Source organism: Scardinius erythrophthalmus, assembly GCF_964197995.2.
Source record: "Scardinius erythrophthalmus genome assembly, chromosome: 4".
Classification (NCBI taxonomy): domain Eukaryota; kingdom Metazoa; phylum Chordata; class Actinopteri; order Cypriniformes; family Leuciscidae; genus Scardinius; species Scardinius erythrophthalmus.
This window is the reverse complement of record NC_138224.1, coordinates 49,962,423-49,977,697: the sequence shown is the minus strand read 5'-3', so window position 1 is coordinate 49,977,697 and position 15,275 is coordinate 49,962,423. Positions and strand designations below refer to the sequence as shown.

Here is a 15,275-nt window from a genome sequence, read left to right as displayed (position 1 = left end):
ATGTAACATTCATTCATGCATTTTTTTTTTATCCATCCATTTAATGTACCTGGAGTCGCAGAGGGTTCGTGCACCTGGTCTGCACTGTGTGATGGGGGAGGAGGGCGGTCTGTCACAAATGACGGGGCAAAGGTATCCTCATCAAAGACCTCGGGATTCAGGGGCCAGATCCCGGTGCAGGAAAACCCAGCCGCCAGGTTATTTGGTGTTGCTGCCAGGGGTAGTGTTGCCGCCACCAGGGAGGGGATATATCATAAATCGTCATATAGTAGTAGTGAAAATAATTCACTAACCGCATTCAAAATCAGCTTTCCGCACTAACTATAAAATGGGATGACGTAAAGAAGGAATGTTTTCGCGGGTCTGGTTGGCATTGCGTGCTGTACGTGCTGACGAAATTTGACGTGAGGGGTATTCCAGGAAATCCCCATGTTTCATCCGTCCCGCGTTTCAGTCGTCCCGCCTCTCCCCTACTGTTTGTGGAGGCACCTCGTTCATGTTTCCCTGAATTAGTTTCTCTTCATCTGCTTTTTGGTGTGAAGATGTGCAATGGTGTGTGAATTAACCCAGATTTTGCCTTTCAATACTGCTAGTGCATTTCCGAAATATAAGGCCTTTTGAATGATTGATTTGGCCAGACATTTCCACATTTATCAAAACGTACTCTTTTTTTCTCCCCCGGATTTTCATGTAAAATCTAAATTTAGCACATCCTGGAAATCTACAGCTAGAAAATTCCTTGCCAAAATGGAGAATGTACTTTTCTTGACAAAGGTTTCTTGACTCTATTGTTGAGAAGGACAGAACGCAGCTGACCATTGGAGCCATTTTATCAGACAGTGTCGGTCCAGCCTTCTTTAAGCTGTCTGCAACATTTGTGTTGGGTTGGTTTAATTTTGGTCCATTCATCTTTTGACAGTCTTAATGAAAATTGTGAGGGACACTGTTGATCTTCTGATTTTGTGTTTACAGTGTCACTGTCCTTCACTGTTTCCTCTGAGTGTTTTGGGCTGTTTTTGACCGGTGTTTGGGCTGATTCTCGTTTGTAATAACCTCATCATATAATTAATTCTTCAGTGGGCGGAGACTCGCGTGTTTCCATGGAGACGCACACGGGGGCGCGCGGCGGCCCACAGACGCGATTCCACCATTGAGACTCATTCAAAACTTACAGCGCTGTATGACTTATCAACGACATTTGTTTACTACAACTTATAATCGTTCAAATATTTCACGTCCAATTATTAATTCCTGATATGCATATATAAATTAGCTAAAATAATCTCTACACAATGATTATTCCAAAACCCTTCACCGAGAAATTAAAAGCAACTGTGAGTGGTTCGTTCAATCCAGCGCCGAGAAAAGTAACAGGTATCACGTGACAGTAACGTACATGTGCTGCGTCATCAAAAATAATTTACACAGCTAAATAATTACGTTAACTAATTTGAATAGTCACTGAATGAAATATAAACAGCATAGAGTTAAATTTATAATAAAGTTTTTTAACAAAATATAATTTATATTCGTATAAGCCCCGCCCACTCCGGTGCTCTCAGTGAGTCACTCGCGCTTCTGCTTGTTTCTCTGTTCCAGCGGAACTGCTGCGTGGCGATTCCCACAACTCCCAGCATCTGATGGGGGGAAAACACACGGGACGATATAACAGATACAACAGAGAATGACATCTGCTCTCTAGACTCACATCTACACACTTTTCAGGAGCGCCTTTAGCACTGATTCCGCGCGTGCTCTTCAAACATGCAGAACAGCGACATAAAACAACGACAGAAGAGTTCAAACAAGCAGCAGAACGGAGAGAAACGGAGAAGTGAGGATGAGAAGAAGAAAGAGTCCGTTATCAGAGAGAGTTTCAGTGCTGACGAGAAGAAGAGAGAGAGTCTCAGTGCTGACGAGAAGAAGAGAGAGAGTTTCAGTGCTGACTTGAAGTTCTCCGTGAGTCTGATGTGTCTCGCGCTCTCCGTCATCATCGCGTGGTCAGTGCACTTCTCTCTCACTCATATTAATAATAATATATCAGTTTTCCTCTCTCTGTAAGTGTGTTTTCATCTGTCCTCCACAGGCTGCACCTTCAGCAGAGCGCAACACTAGCAGAGATGAGGGAAAAGTACGAGTATCTGCAGGAGAAGAGCCGCCGTGTTGAGGATCTCGAGGAGAAACTGACGGCAGTCTCACGGCAGGTCTGCGTGTAATCCAGTAAATACTCTCTAAACACTAATGTCTTAGCTGGGTTTGTGCTTGTTTCATATATTTTTCAAAAACTTCATTTGGGTTATACTTTACAGTAAGGTTTCATTTGTTAACATTATTTAATCTGAACAATCTAACAATAGAATAAAACATAAAAAGGTAAATTGCAACTTTTTCCCTCTCAGAATTGCGTGATATAAAGTTGCAATTCCGAGAAAAAAAAGTATAAATTTAGAGAGAAAAGGAAAAAAATCTGAAATGTGAGGGGAGAAAAGTCAGAATTGTGAGGAAAAAAAGTCAGAATTGTGTAAATATATAAATATAAATGAACTCCTGTGAAGTTAAAATGAAATGTAAAGGAGTTACTGTACTAGTGTTTGCAGTGCGCATGTCTGCTGTCTCCCAGACTGTAGCCGCCTTTACATTACCCTGCAAATTTAATTTAATTGCGCAAATTGAAATTGCGAATTTAAAATACGGCCAATGGAAACACGTAACTTCCAAATCTCGCAAACAAGTTTTTACGCTCGCATGAGGTGGTTTTACGGGCAATTCGAAAAATAAATATTTCACAAAACTGCAGTGGAAACAGTTTTTGCGCGTAGATGAGGTGTGTTTGGACAGAAGACGAGTCTGAGTTCTTCGTTAAACTCATAAAGACAAATTACGGGAATACTGGATTCTAAACCTCAAAGAAATGCCACAATCAAGAGCTTGAAGCAGAAATGGCTGCGATATACTTACGAACATCCGTTGCTATAATTGTAAGTTAAGTTGTAATTGATAAGTTGGAATGACTTATCTCGAGAGGAAAAAATTAAGTTTCAGTCACATAACATCAGTTATTAGAAACGCATTAATTTCGCAATAGTTTTTTTTAATCGACATTTAGAAAATATCGTAAAAGTATTGCGCAAATCTGTAATGGAAACGCGGCTTGTTGCAGCATTAGCGCTAGCACAGCGCTGACGTGTGTGTGTGTGTTGTGACCGCAGCTCCAGGCCCCCGCAGACGCCGCTACGCTCCTGTCGAAGCTGCGCCTCTCGCTCGGCTCCGTCCTCAACACGTCAGCGGCGCTGCGGGAGCATCAGGACTCATCCTCCCGCCGGCTCCACACACACACTCAGCAGAGCGCAGAGCTCCGCGCGCTACACACCCAGTCCCGCGGCGCGCACACACACGCGACGGCGCAGGTGAACGCGCTGGAGGAGCGCCTGCGGGGGCTGGAGGAGCGTCTGCAGGAGGTGCAGGACGGCGTGCGCGGGAACACGCGAGCGCTGGAGCGCGGCGAGGAGGAGGATCTGCAGCGGCTGCGCGAGCTAGCGGAGCGGAGCGACTCCAGCGTGTCCCGGCTGCAGGAGCAGCTCCAGCGGTTAGCGGCGCAGGCCCGCGGGCTCCAGGAGCGCCTGAGGGGGGAGGAGGAGGCCGAGCGATCGCAGCAGGAGGAGCAGGAGGCGCTGGAGGAGGCCGTGCGCTCGATGCTGCGGGTCCGAGCGCTCCTCAGCGCCACCCGCAGGACAGTCCAGGAGCTGGAGGAGCAGGTGCAGAGCGCGGAGGAGCGATCGCGGAGACACCGCCTCAGACCCCAGGCTGACCCTGGCCAGAGCTGAGCCCAGGAACCGGACCCGTGGGCCGCATATACTGTACTTCTAGTTCTACCCTCATGGACTGGTGTGGAGTCAGTTTGACCCGGTTTGATTTTTGAGCTGTCAGATTATCACTTAACCTATGTTTTTTCTTGGAATTTTGTGACTTTTTCTCATTAAGGGTCATGAACAAACGTGCAATGTTTTCAACCCTCTGATGTGTTTTAACTAGGGTTGGTAAAATCTCAACTCTTGAGGTCAGGAATCGGATACTTGTTATAAAATGAAAATATTGATTCCTGTGTGCGCATTTCAAAATGACTTTAGACAATTCCAGCTTGAGACACATGCGTATCAGTGTATTGGATCCGGGCAGCTCTTAAAGTGACAGCAGCCTAATGTTCCTGTTGCCGTCTCCATAGTAACACTAATGTTCCTGTTGCCGTCTCTATAGTAACACTAATGTTCCTGCTGCCGTCTCCATAGTAACACTAATGTTTCTGCTTCCGTAGCACGAATCAAACAACAAAAGTCACAGAGAAAATTCACTCGTTCTTATAACTTTTGTTGCTACATTTGTAATGTATATGTCATTTATAAAGTGCAGTGTTATTTTACAGTTTCTGTACCTCAATTCCTGAAAATCTTAAAACATTGTTTATTTGATATTTCAATCTTATTTCAAAATTATATTTCAATCGTATCTTTGTTCAGTTGTATCAGTTGTATCTTTTGTTGTGATTTATATTTTTTATTTGTTCTTGTTTAATTACTGAGTGTCTTCAATAATGCTTGATATTGACATTAGCTAGGCTAGCTGTTTTTCTGCGCTCCTAGCGTAGTGTTCTTCAGCCTGTTGATTTGTGTCCATGATATTCAGCTACAGTTAGATGTTTGGCAAGAAGACTAAATGTGAATAACTTTTTTTTTTTTTTTTTTTTTTTTTTACCTTGATAACTGTCAATCAAAATCGATAAGCAGAATCGGAATCATTAAAATTAAAACGAGACCCAACCCTAGTGTTGACACACACACACACTCACTTAATAACTGTTATGTTCGTGGGTTAATTTGACCTGCATATTTTAATGTTCTAAGGCAAGCGTACAGACCCAAAATAATACCATTTCTTGGTTATATTTTGTCATTTTAGTTTTTTTACTACCTTGTGAAGCTTAAAGGAGCTTTTCCCCACTTATTTCAATACTGGAAAAAATGTGTCCCAGTTTGACCCATATAGACAGCTACTCTAAAGCAACAGCACAGGCTCTCCTGTTTGGTTAGTTAGCCATGCCTGAAGTTCAGTCAGATGAAGTTATGGGTCATACTGTCATTGTGATTGGTTGATCAGGGACCAATCAGTGACCAGCTTTGTGTGTGAAGGGCAATAACCTCATATGCTGTATTTCATACTGTCTGTGCTGATCATCTTGTCAGAAGAGTCTACAGAACAATAGATGAGACAACTTAGCAAAAGTAAACATTAATTTCAGTATACAGCAATATCAAATTTTTCAGTTATGATGTTTTGAGCATAAATGTCAAAACAAAGTTGGGAAAATAATGAATGCAAAAAAAAAAAAAAAAAAAGTCAGAATGCAGTTTTTCTCATACTTTGCTGAAACAAAAGTGTTTAAAACATGTTCATAGATGATATGTTCAGATATAAGTGTTTTGTAATGTTTATAAGTGTTGGTATTAAAGTGTTACTGTTTGTACAACTTTGCTGTTTTTGTCAGTGTGGTTTTTGGAAAATTTGATTGAATCCAGTTAGGGTGAATTTGAGCCACACCATACGTGTGTGTGTGTGTGTGTGTGTGTGTGTGTGTGTGCACCATACAGGCTGTAACCAGACATCGAACAGTGCATGAGGGTTACAGGAGTGTTCAGTGTTATTAGCTTAATCCACAGCATTTGAGCTATAATAATGATTATTACCACATACACACACAAACAATCATTTATTTTATAAATATGAGCACAAATCTGGGTTACATTGAGACACTTACAGTGGAAGTCAATGAGGTTAAACTTCATCTGTTTCATTACTATTGCCCAATGACATAAACAATAGTGTTAACATGAGATAAGCATTAGCATAGTAATATCCTGTGTGTGTGTGTGTGTCCCAGTGTGCGGTGCTGTGTGTGTTTTTATGTTATAAGCAAAAGCTTAATTTCTGGTCTTCTTTCTGACTGAAGTGTACTTGTGTCCCCTCTCTTGTGTGTGTGTGTGTGTGTGTGTGCAGTGTGCGCTGCTGACCCAGACGCCGGTCTCCGCCCAGGCCTCGGCTCTGTCCGCGGAGCTGTCCCGTCTGCAGGAGAGTGTGTCGGGCCTCAGCGCTCAGCAGCAGCGGCTCCAGCAGGACCTGGGCCGGGCCGTGGAGGACGAGCTCAGCCGGACCCGTGCCGTGGCCTCCATCCGGACGGACCTGCGGCGCGTGGCGGGCCTGCAGACGGAGCTGGAGGAGCTGCTCACACACACGCGCGGCCTGGAGGAGGAGCTGTCCCGCACCGAGAGGCTGATGGTGAAGCGCATCGGGGACCTGCTGGCCGGCAGCATCGACCGCGTGTCCGAGCTGAAGAGCGGCGCCGAGAGCAGCGGCCAGAGGCTGGAGCGCACACACACACTCCTGCACCAGCTCTCTGAGGACAACCGGCAGCTGGCGGAGCGGCTCCTGGCACTGGAGAGCGGGCGGGCCAAGCTGCGCCGCACCCTGAGCTTCACACACGACCTGAAGCCCACAGTCTTCACCGTCCGGCAGGACCTCGCCCTCCTCCAGCCCAAGCTAGACGACCTGACGCTGAGGATCGGCCTGCTGGCGGAGGACCTGACGAGCCGAGAGCGAGAGCTGGAGGAGGACGAGACCAGGAGAGACACGCTGGACCCGACGGAGCAGCCGACGCCCTGAACCACGAGAGACCTCACCGACACCAGACACACGAGTCATTTCAAGGTGGAACATGACGAGATAAAGTGAGTTTACTGGCACTGGGTCAGGCCATTCAGGACGGTTTTGCGAGTGCGCACAGCAAAAGCGAGAGGCGGGACTTATGGAGTGAGCAGCCAATCACAGCGCGGCGACTCTCACATTCACAACACTGTATTCCTGCGCTATACCGGCAGACACATGTTGTGTGTGACAGCGCCACCTACAGGCAAACCAACACTTATTCACACACCTTCCTCACATTAGCACATTTACTGGCTGTAGTTTAAGAAATGGTAGTAAATATGAGCAGAACTTTTTGATATTTGACTGGTTTTGTCCGTCCTTCTGTTAGACTGTCTCACACATGAATTATGATGAATATCTGTCAGCTGTTAAATTTAACTACACAATTAGATAATACCAGTTCAGCTCAACCAGTGACCAAGCAATGCTTCATTTTGTTCAGTCTGTGTGTGAAAAGAGCATTAGCAATTAAACACTTCAGGAAAACATGATCAGGTCAAAGTGTCCGAATAATTTTTGGGCCCCAGTTTTTATAAATGTTACTGGTATGAGTAATATTTGGGTATAATATGTCACAGTTTACTTTATTTTGCTCTCCTCACTTACATAAATGAACTATAGTGTCCTGCACACACTGGTAAAAACATTTCATTGTGTTGCTTGATGTTAAAAACTTTGTTTTCAAATTGTTTTAATTTATTAACATACTAATAAACACTGTTTACTGCACTTGCACTGTAAAGTCGTCCACACCAGATGATGTCTAGCGCGACGGCTAATGAAGAGCAAGAGTTGCACACACAGTACCGGTCAAAGGTCTGGGTAATATTTCACAATGTTACTGTTTATTCTGTATTTTTGATCAAATAAATGCAGACTTGATGAGCACTGCAATAAGAGACTGACTTCTCTTCTCTCTGTTTTTCAATCATTTTACACACAATTCATCACATTCACATTCACAACCAGCTCCACAAAGTCTGTCCACCAGAAACTGTCCAAGACTTTCGTCTTTAATTGTAAGTTTTACATTAAAAATATTTTTTACTTTGCATATTTTACTGTAAAAAAAACATAATTAATTGAGTTGATCATTTTAGTTGATCATAACTAGAGATGAAATGGCATGAAAATTTCATTTCATGATTATAGTGACAAAAATTAACACGGTTATCACAGAATCCTGTTCAAAAAGTACTAATACTACACAATGAAATCAATCCACCAAGTTTTATGTTGACAACCAGCAAATAACAAATAAAATAAGCATCAATATGCACTTTTTGTTTACATAAACATTAAAATATTTTCATTAAAAATGAGATTTTGAAAGTGTCTTGCAACACTAACATGTACAAGTTCAAAAAGTTTTGACAAAAAAGTTTTTTATAAAAAGATAAACCTCACATATTTCAGACTTTAAATGAATATTTATAAAAAGAATGAGTCAAAAAAAGATAAATTACTGACATTTACAACGCACTTTAGCTTATCTTTTATTATTAATAGTAAAATTAAGTCTGATTTTCCCGTGGCGTCTGTCGTTGCTATGCAACCATGCACTGCGCTCTCCACAATGAGAAAAAAGTTTTAGTGGCTAATGGATTTCCACCACCGAAAAACGCCTGGAAAAAAACGAGCGCGTCGCTTCAATTATGAGCGCGCTTACATTTGAATGAACTTGAGCGTTTCTGGAAATGCACGAGGGTAAAACTTTTTAAGAACTGACTAAATGAAATTTAAGATCGCGGAAGAAAATCTGGCCGTTTTTGACACCAGCTTCCAAAGGGCTTTTCGTCTCTACCCACCTCCTCTATCCAAGACATTTCTTCTTTATGCCTTTATCGACAAGTTTGGTGTCTTCCCCTGGCTTCATAAAGTTGCACTCCATGACTTTGGCTATGTTTCGCGCTGCCAGTGTGGGAAACACATTCGTAGTATGGGAAACAAAACAAATTCGCACGTGGAGTGACTGCTGAATCAATCTGATTGGCCAAAACCCAATACCAGCCCCTACCCTATTACCGATTGGCTGAAGTAGGCTTACTGGTGTGGTTTAGTGAAAGCGCCTCTCAGATCTTGGGAATTGTCAGATCACGCGAACGCAAACCTGTTTTTTTTTTGCAGACACGTCTGTACGCCGGAAATCCGGCGTGGTGCCGGAGCGCTATCAGGCCTGCATATATATATATAAGGAACTGGGTTACATTGTTCCTATGCAATTTCTTGTTTTTTTTTTTCCAGAGGAACTAAATCATGTGACATCAACGGCTTCTGGTGTCAACGAGGGGCGCACTGTTTCATATTTTCTTGAAGCTTCCCCGGGCGCCGCCATTGATTAGCAGACCCCCGCCTGCTGTTAGCATTCCATTGACTCCCATTCATTTTGGCGTCACTTTGACAGCGAATAACTTTACATCTGAGGCGTTTAAAGACTCCATTTGTCCATTATTTATTTCTAAAGAAACACGACAATGTATAAAAGGCTCCATTACCTTGTATCTTACGTTATGGCCCCGTAGAAGCAGTTTTTGTAAAAATAGGCTAACGATTGCGTCATACCCACGCGACTCTCTGTCGCACAGTAGAGAAATCACCGTATGGACAGAAGGAGAAGCTCGCGGGCAATCGGGGGGATCGAGTTGAACGCACTTGAACGCCACCACAATGTCGTAAATACCAGGGGGAAATTCGGGATTTTCTCTAAGCTCCGATCTGTACGAGTTGGGGGCGTGTGTTGTGGAAATTCTTTTCTCAACTTTAAATAATAATTGGAAGACAGCTGGAGATTTCAAAAGTTATAAAGATCTTTATTTCTTGCAAGAAATTGGCTGTTCACACATCAGTCAGAGTCTGATATGAGAAGGCGCTGACTTCTCCTTTTTGCCAAGCTTATATACCCTTAACACATCCTGGTCTGTCTCAAAAGATCGCCTTGGTTTACCTTAAAAGGCAACACGTCTTGTTCGAGATCTCTTCTAACATAAATTCTATCTAGACAGGACAATACCATGTCTGCAAAAATATACCATGTCTGCAAAAGTTTCCTGTTATTAGCTGCTGCTCGATTTCACACATTTTGCCTATCTCTATTTTCATCAAAGCTGCGCACATACTTTTCACACTTGAAGAACACAATAGGTCACTTTGAGTACTCATAGTCTCTTTGCTACCCAGAACATTTTGCCCCTGCAAGCCTATATGATTATATTTCTTTAAATGCTTATGAGTAAAAATAAATGTTCAACGTTAACAAGTTGCACACACCTAAATGTAAAAGAACACATCTAAATGTAAAATTTCCATTACAATCCACCCCATGTTCATTCAAAGAACATACACACAAATTTTGACATTTACTTCTCCTATAATCATAGTAATTTACAACAGGTAAATTTTCCCATGGTCATTTAATTTCTTAGTCAAACTCATGTTCGCTCTCGTTCTCGTATACCTCATCTTCAGGCACTGTAACCTCAACTTCATCTTCTTCCCAACATTCTAATTCTAGCAATCTAATTCTATTTTCAAAAAAAACTAATCATACCATAGTACATTGCCTTTTAACTTTGAATCAAGCTAAATTTTGAATCACATTGATCGATTAGGCCTTTAACAGGCTGATACTGCTGATTAACCATTTTTCTTAACCTTATTTTGCTAGCTTTTATTTCAAGTAGGCGATTGTTTTACTTAGTCAGATCTATTTAAGGATTTGTGTAATAAAATCTAACCAAAAAAATAATATAATCTTTTCATTTTTATCTTTAACACAAATATCAATAATTGTATTATCTTGTTTCAAACAATGTCAATTATAATTTTTTTTATTATTATTATATATATTTTTTTAATTATCTCTCACCCAGCTGTTGCCATGAGAATAGCTTTAGCTGCTGATGTGCCATTTAATCATTAATTACCTATCTTAAAATCCTATTTTCCAGAATTAACTGATGGACATAACATGTCCTGCCTCTATTTGCTGGCAATGCGGAATAATTCATAATGGATCCATTGATCCAGATCATTAAATCCGTAACTTCATTCTGAATTAAGAGAGCTTTTTTAGAATTTTGCTTTATGAGCAAATATTCTATTTCACTGAAATGTCTTAGATTCATTTTAGTCTTTAAATTTGACATGTTTGAGTTACATTGTTCTTGGTCTTGGTTTTACCTTTGTGCTCATATTTTTTTCTAATACGTTGAAGACCTTTCTCAACAAAACAAGTTCATGTTTCATTTCTGGAAGCCGGGTTAATAATAATTCAGAAATTTAATATGTTTCCCAAAATTAATCTCCCTTTGAAAGTTTTTCTTTTGCTATTTTAACAAATGGAAACACCTAAAAAATATTTAATTTAGTCATTAATTAGTCATATTTAATTTAGTAATTAATTAATCACTATAGAAGTTTACCCTATTATCTATTTGGACCGAGTCCAGCAGAGTAACTTATCCTCTCTTATTAGAGAACAATTATTACCCCTATTAATTCATTTTTTAGCATCTACGATATCTGAATTAGGGTTCTAAAACCCTCAAGTTTCTTCAAAAATAGTCCCTAGATTATTTATTATCTTTACAGTAATGTACCTATTTAGAGTCCCTATACTCTACAGAATTAAGAAATCTTCCTCTTCTTAATTTACGTGTACCTGGAATATTCTAATTAATTAGTAAATGTTCAAATCATGAGATCTAAATCATACAGTCCTACAGTTTGATTGAAACAAATACAACATCAATAAACATCACACAAAATTAATTATTACAGTATTCTAAGCCTAAACCATTAGTTGGTTCACATCCTCCAGATGTGTTGATCATCTCGTTGCCCCATGGACGTTCTGTCTTCACCAGGGTGATTCTTTGCGAATCGTTGCAATGGATTTTTTCCCACGTTGGCAAGGGAGGATAAGTTACTAGCACTTCCTTTGTCCCTCACTTTACGCTGTGCGTTGTCGTTGGTGTCGGCGTTTGGGGTTGTTGAGGCTGGTTGGTGTAGTTTAAGTCGATATGCTTGGACGGAGGTGTCACCGCACCCCAGATGGGACCTTGTTTGTGGAGTGAACCACTTCATGGCTGCTTTCACCTGTGCATGGAGACCTTAAGTATTTTTGTTAATTACAACATCATGTATCATGTCGCCAGACTCATCTGCTTATCCGGCCAGTCGTCCTTTTTTTGATGAGACCTGTGAAATTTCATGTTAAACAGTAACAAGACAATACTTTATACATTTGGAAAAAATCAATTCTGTTCGATGGGATCCATCATGACATCCTGTAAAAGGAAAAAGTTAAACATGGGGTAGACAGGACAAGCTTGCTTGCTCTCTGCCTTCCCAAAGTTATACGCTGCGCGTGTGGCATTGTTTATTTCTGCCACAACAATAACCCAGCTCAGGATAGTTAGCCAAAATCATCCATGGTTGTTATTTTGTTGGGTATATTTTCTTCCCTGTTGGGTCATATTTTAACCTGTTTAGATACAGCTGTTTTGATTTACATCATTTATGTCTCTGAACACCATAACTCACACACTCACTTTCACACACTCCACACACCCTTCTCTGGCCAGAGATTCTTTCATTCATTCATTCATTCATGTCTGCCTTAGCAGTTTATGAACTGAATGGGGAACATATATTAGGAGTGGAATACCACCAAATCTGAACGGTAACAAAGTTTGACGACGACGGAAACTACTGAACGTAGACACACTGTGGCATTCCCCTTACGACAGTGTCTGAACGTTACGATATCAATTTTCAATTGTCCGATGCAGTCATCATATGTTTAAGTTTACACAGTGAACGTAAACCTAACTTTTCAAAATCAAATAGATGAAACACTTTAAAATAATTGTATAGACCTACAATTGCAGTTGAGAGAATCCGTTTTAATTTCTCAAATGCAATTTGTCATTCTTTGCACAATTTAAATTTTTCAAACTTTTTGTTGTTGCTCATAAGCTATTTAAAAGAAGATTTAGAAATCTTCACACAATCTTTGATCCATGGACAAAAATAAAAAACATTTCTATCTCGCTGATGATGACAGCATGTGATTTCAAATGTTTATAGTTAGAAAACATTGTTTCTATTGAATCCAGAAAATGACCTTTTAAATGAAATGGAGTGACCAATATTTTTGTCAACCCACAATTTATATTTAAAGTTGGTCACCCAATCTCATTCTCATATGCACAATGCACAAAAAAAAAGTATCTTAGTTAAACATACAGTAAACCATTGACTCTTAGAATCTCATAGATCAAAACCGTTTTTCCACACTGTCTCCCAGGGATAACGGGATACAAATTCTAGACGCCTTCATATAAAAAGTATAATATTTAAACACGTTCAATTCATTTAGTACTATTTATTCATCACTTTAACAGTTCTGATTCCCTTAATATTTTCTCTTATAGTGACTGTTTGTAAACCCTGTGCTCTCAGATGGCCACACATTTTGTCAGCCACCAATCTTTTAGTCACACTGTTTCACAAAAAGCCCCATTCTCTCCACTCTGCAGTCTGTGGTTTAGCTAAAAAGATGTGAGGGACGGCCCCCTCCACATCATACAGTGATGCTTGGCTATCAGTCAATTCAACCTTCACAGCACACCATTTATCTTACCAAATTAACTCTGAGGTTTTTAGTTCCTCAATCTCTAGTTCAGACCATTTTTCAGCAAAAATTTCATCTGGCTCATTGCTAACATGACATGTGCAATGCAAATCACTTTCTTCCATGAAATCATGGTCAGGAGGCATCCTATTTGTGTCTTTGTTTTGCAGACCACACTGAGGAGTGCTCCATTCAAAAACATATAATGTTTCAGTTGGCATTCGCACCATATTCATATCAGCAGTGAGACCACTGTCACCACAATACAAGTTCAGCTTTAGTTTACGCATCAAATCTCTTCCCAGAAGATTACAAGGACAGGTATTAGTCACAAGCAAAGCATGAGAAAATGAGTGATCACCAATCTGACAAGACAAATCTGCTGTATATGGTTCCTTTACCAGATGCCCTGTGGCACTTCTGGAGGTTGTCCATTTTCCAGATAATACAGTTAAATCAGGCAATTGTTCATTTTTAATTGCTGAGTTCTTCACTCCACTGTTAATTTAGAAACTTAACTTTCTTTCCCTCGACACTAATGTCAATCATTGGTAATTTTGCAAATGCTTTATACCAAAAGTTCAGTGTCAGCAAGCATATTTTCTTCATTGCAAGAAACAGCAAGCACATTTTCTTCATTGCAAGGAGCAGAAAAAGAGATAAGATTAGACATATTTACCACCTGGGAGTCAGACCCTTCACCGTCGCTCCCCTCCCCCTCCTTCTTTCAATCTCCTTGTGGCTCTGGTGGCTGTTGGAATCCTCTGTTCTTTGGAGGATCCGGACAGTCATTTCTCCAGTGTCCTTTTCGCCCACAATTATAACAAGCTTCAGGGTCCCTTGCGGGTCGGTCACCCATTCCACGTCCTCTTCTTCCTCTGCCTCGTCCTCTTCTGCCACCTCTTCCTCCTCCTCTTCAGCAGAGCCAGTTAAGTGTCTTTGTCAGTCTTTTTCTGTTTGTTCTTGGCTTGGTCTCTCAGCAGCTTTTGTTGATGCGTTGCGTGTCGTCGGATTTCTTCCAGCCGCGCTTGGTGGTACCCCACACAAGCTGTTTTGACCTTTTTCCCTATTTCAGGGTCCAGACCGTCCAGAAAAAAACAGTTTTCAGATATTCTTCATACGTACTTATCTTTGATTGTCTGGCCTGTGCTTTTCTTTGGGTTGGTGAACATTTACGAATTTTGGAGATGGAGGAGTGTAGTCTGGAGGAGCAGAGGGCAGGGTAGTCGAACCTCGCAAGCTTCGATGTTCAGGGTGTCTTGGTGGTCTTGCTTGCAGACTCGTTCCCTCTTCTTCTTTGTCTTCCTCAGGATCTTGACCTCCCATTGCTCCTGGTTGTCTTTGTGGTTCGTGGAGGGCCACTGCTGGTGGTGGTTGGTAGGGGGAGTAGGGAGCCGGACAGCGGTCGTCCTCAGCCAGGCGGGTTTTCATGCATCTCATTTCCTCGGAAGAATTAGAAACAGAGTTTAGTAAAGTTTTTTTTTTTTTTTTTTTTTCTGGCTTCCTCTGCCTTTGTCTCTCTACTATTTGCACTCTCTAATGGTGCTAATGCTGCATTTATCTGTCTTCTTTGTCTGGTAATTGCCTCATTGAACCATACATCTATAATTCGACCATCAAAGTCAAAATTATCTTCTTCCTTTCTTTTTGGACTTATTTTTTGTCCAATTTTCCTTTGTCTTTTGCAGATGGCTTACACTCAGACATTAAACACTTATGCTTACATTAAACACACATTAATTAACTGTGGTATCCTATGATGCCACCCCGTTCCATTTTTCTTGGTCATGGAACAATAATTCCCTTTTGAGAAATCCACTGTCTCCAATTCTTTATCATTAACATTACCCATGTTGCACTATTTTTACTCAACAGTATTTAT

General features: G+C 41.0%; 1 protein-coding gene across 2 annotated transcripts in view; it reads left to right on the top strand.

Annotated features, from left to right (window-relative positions):
* The first annotated feature begins 1,554 nt into the window (after positions 1–1,554).
* Positions 1,555–15,275, top strand: part of ikbip (IKBKB interacting protein) — a 14,919-nt gene continuing 1,198 nt past the window's right edge. Inside the window, exons 1-3 of one of the 2 annotated variants that reach the window (XM_081362830.1) lie at positions 1,555–2,000; positions 2,087–2,204; positions 3,210–5,924. In XM_081362830.1, coding sequence (XP_081218956.1) covers positions 1,765–2,000; positions 2,087–2,204; positions 3,210–3,824 — 969 coding nt within the window. In that variant the 5' untranslated portion in view covers positions 1,555–1,764 and the 3' untranslated portion in view covers positions 3,825–5,924. Of the gene's footprint in view, positions 2,001–2,086; positions 2,205–3,209; positions 5,925–6,048 lie in introns of those variants that run through there. The other variant, XM_081362829.1, reaches the window with a different exon arrangement.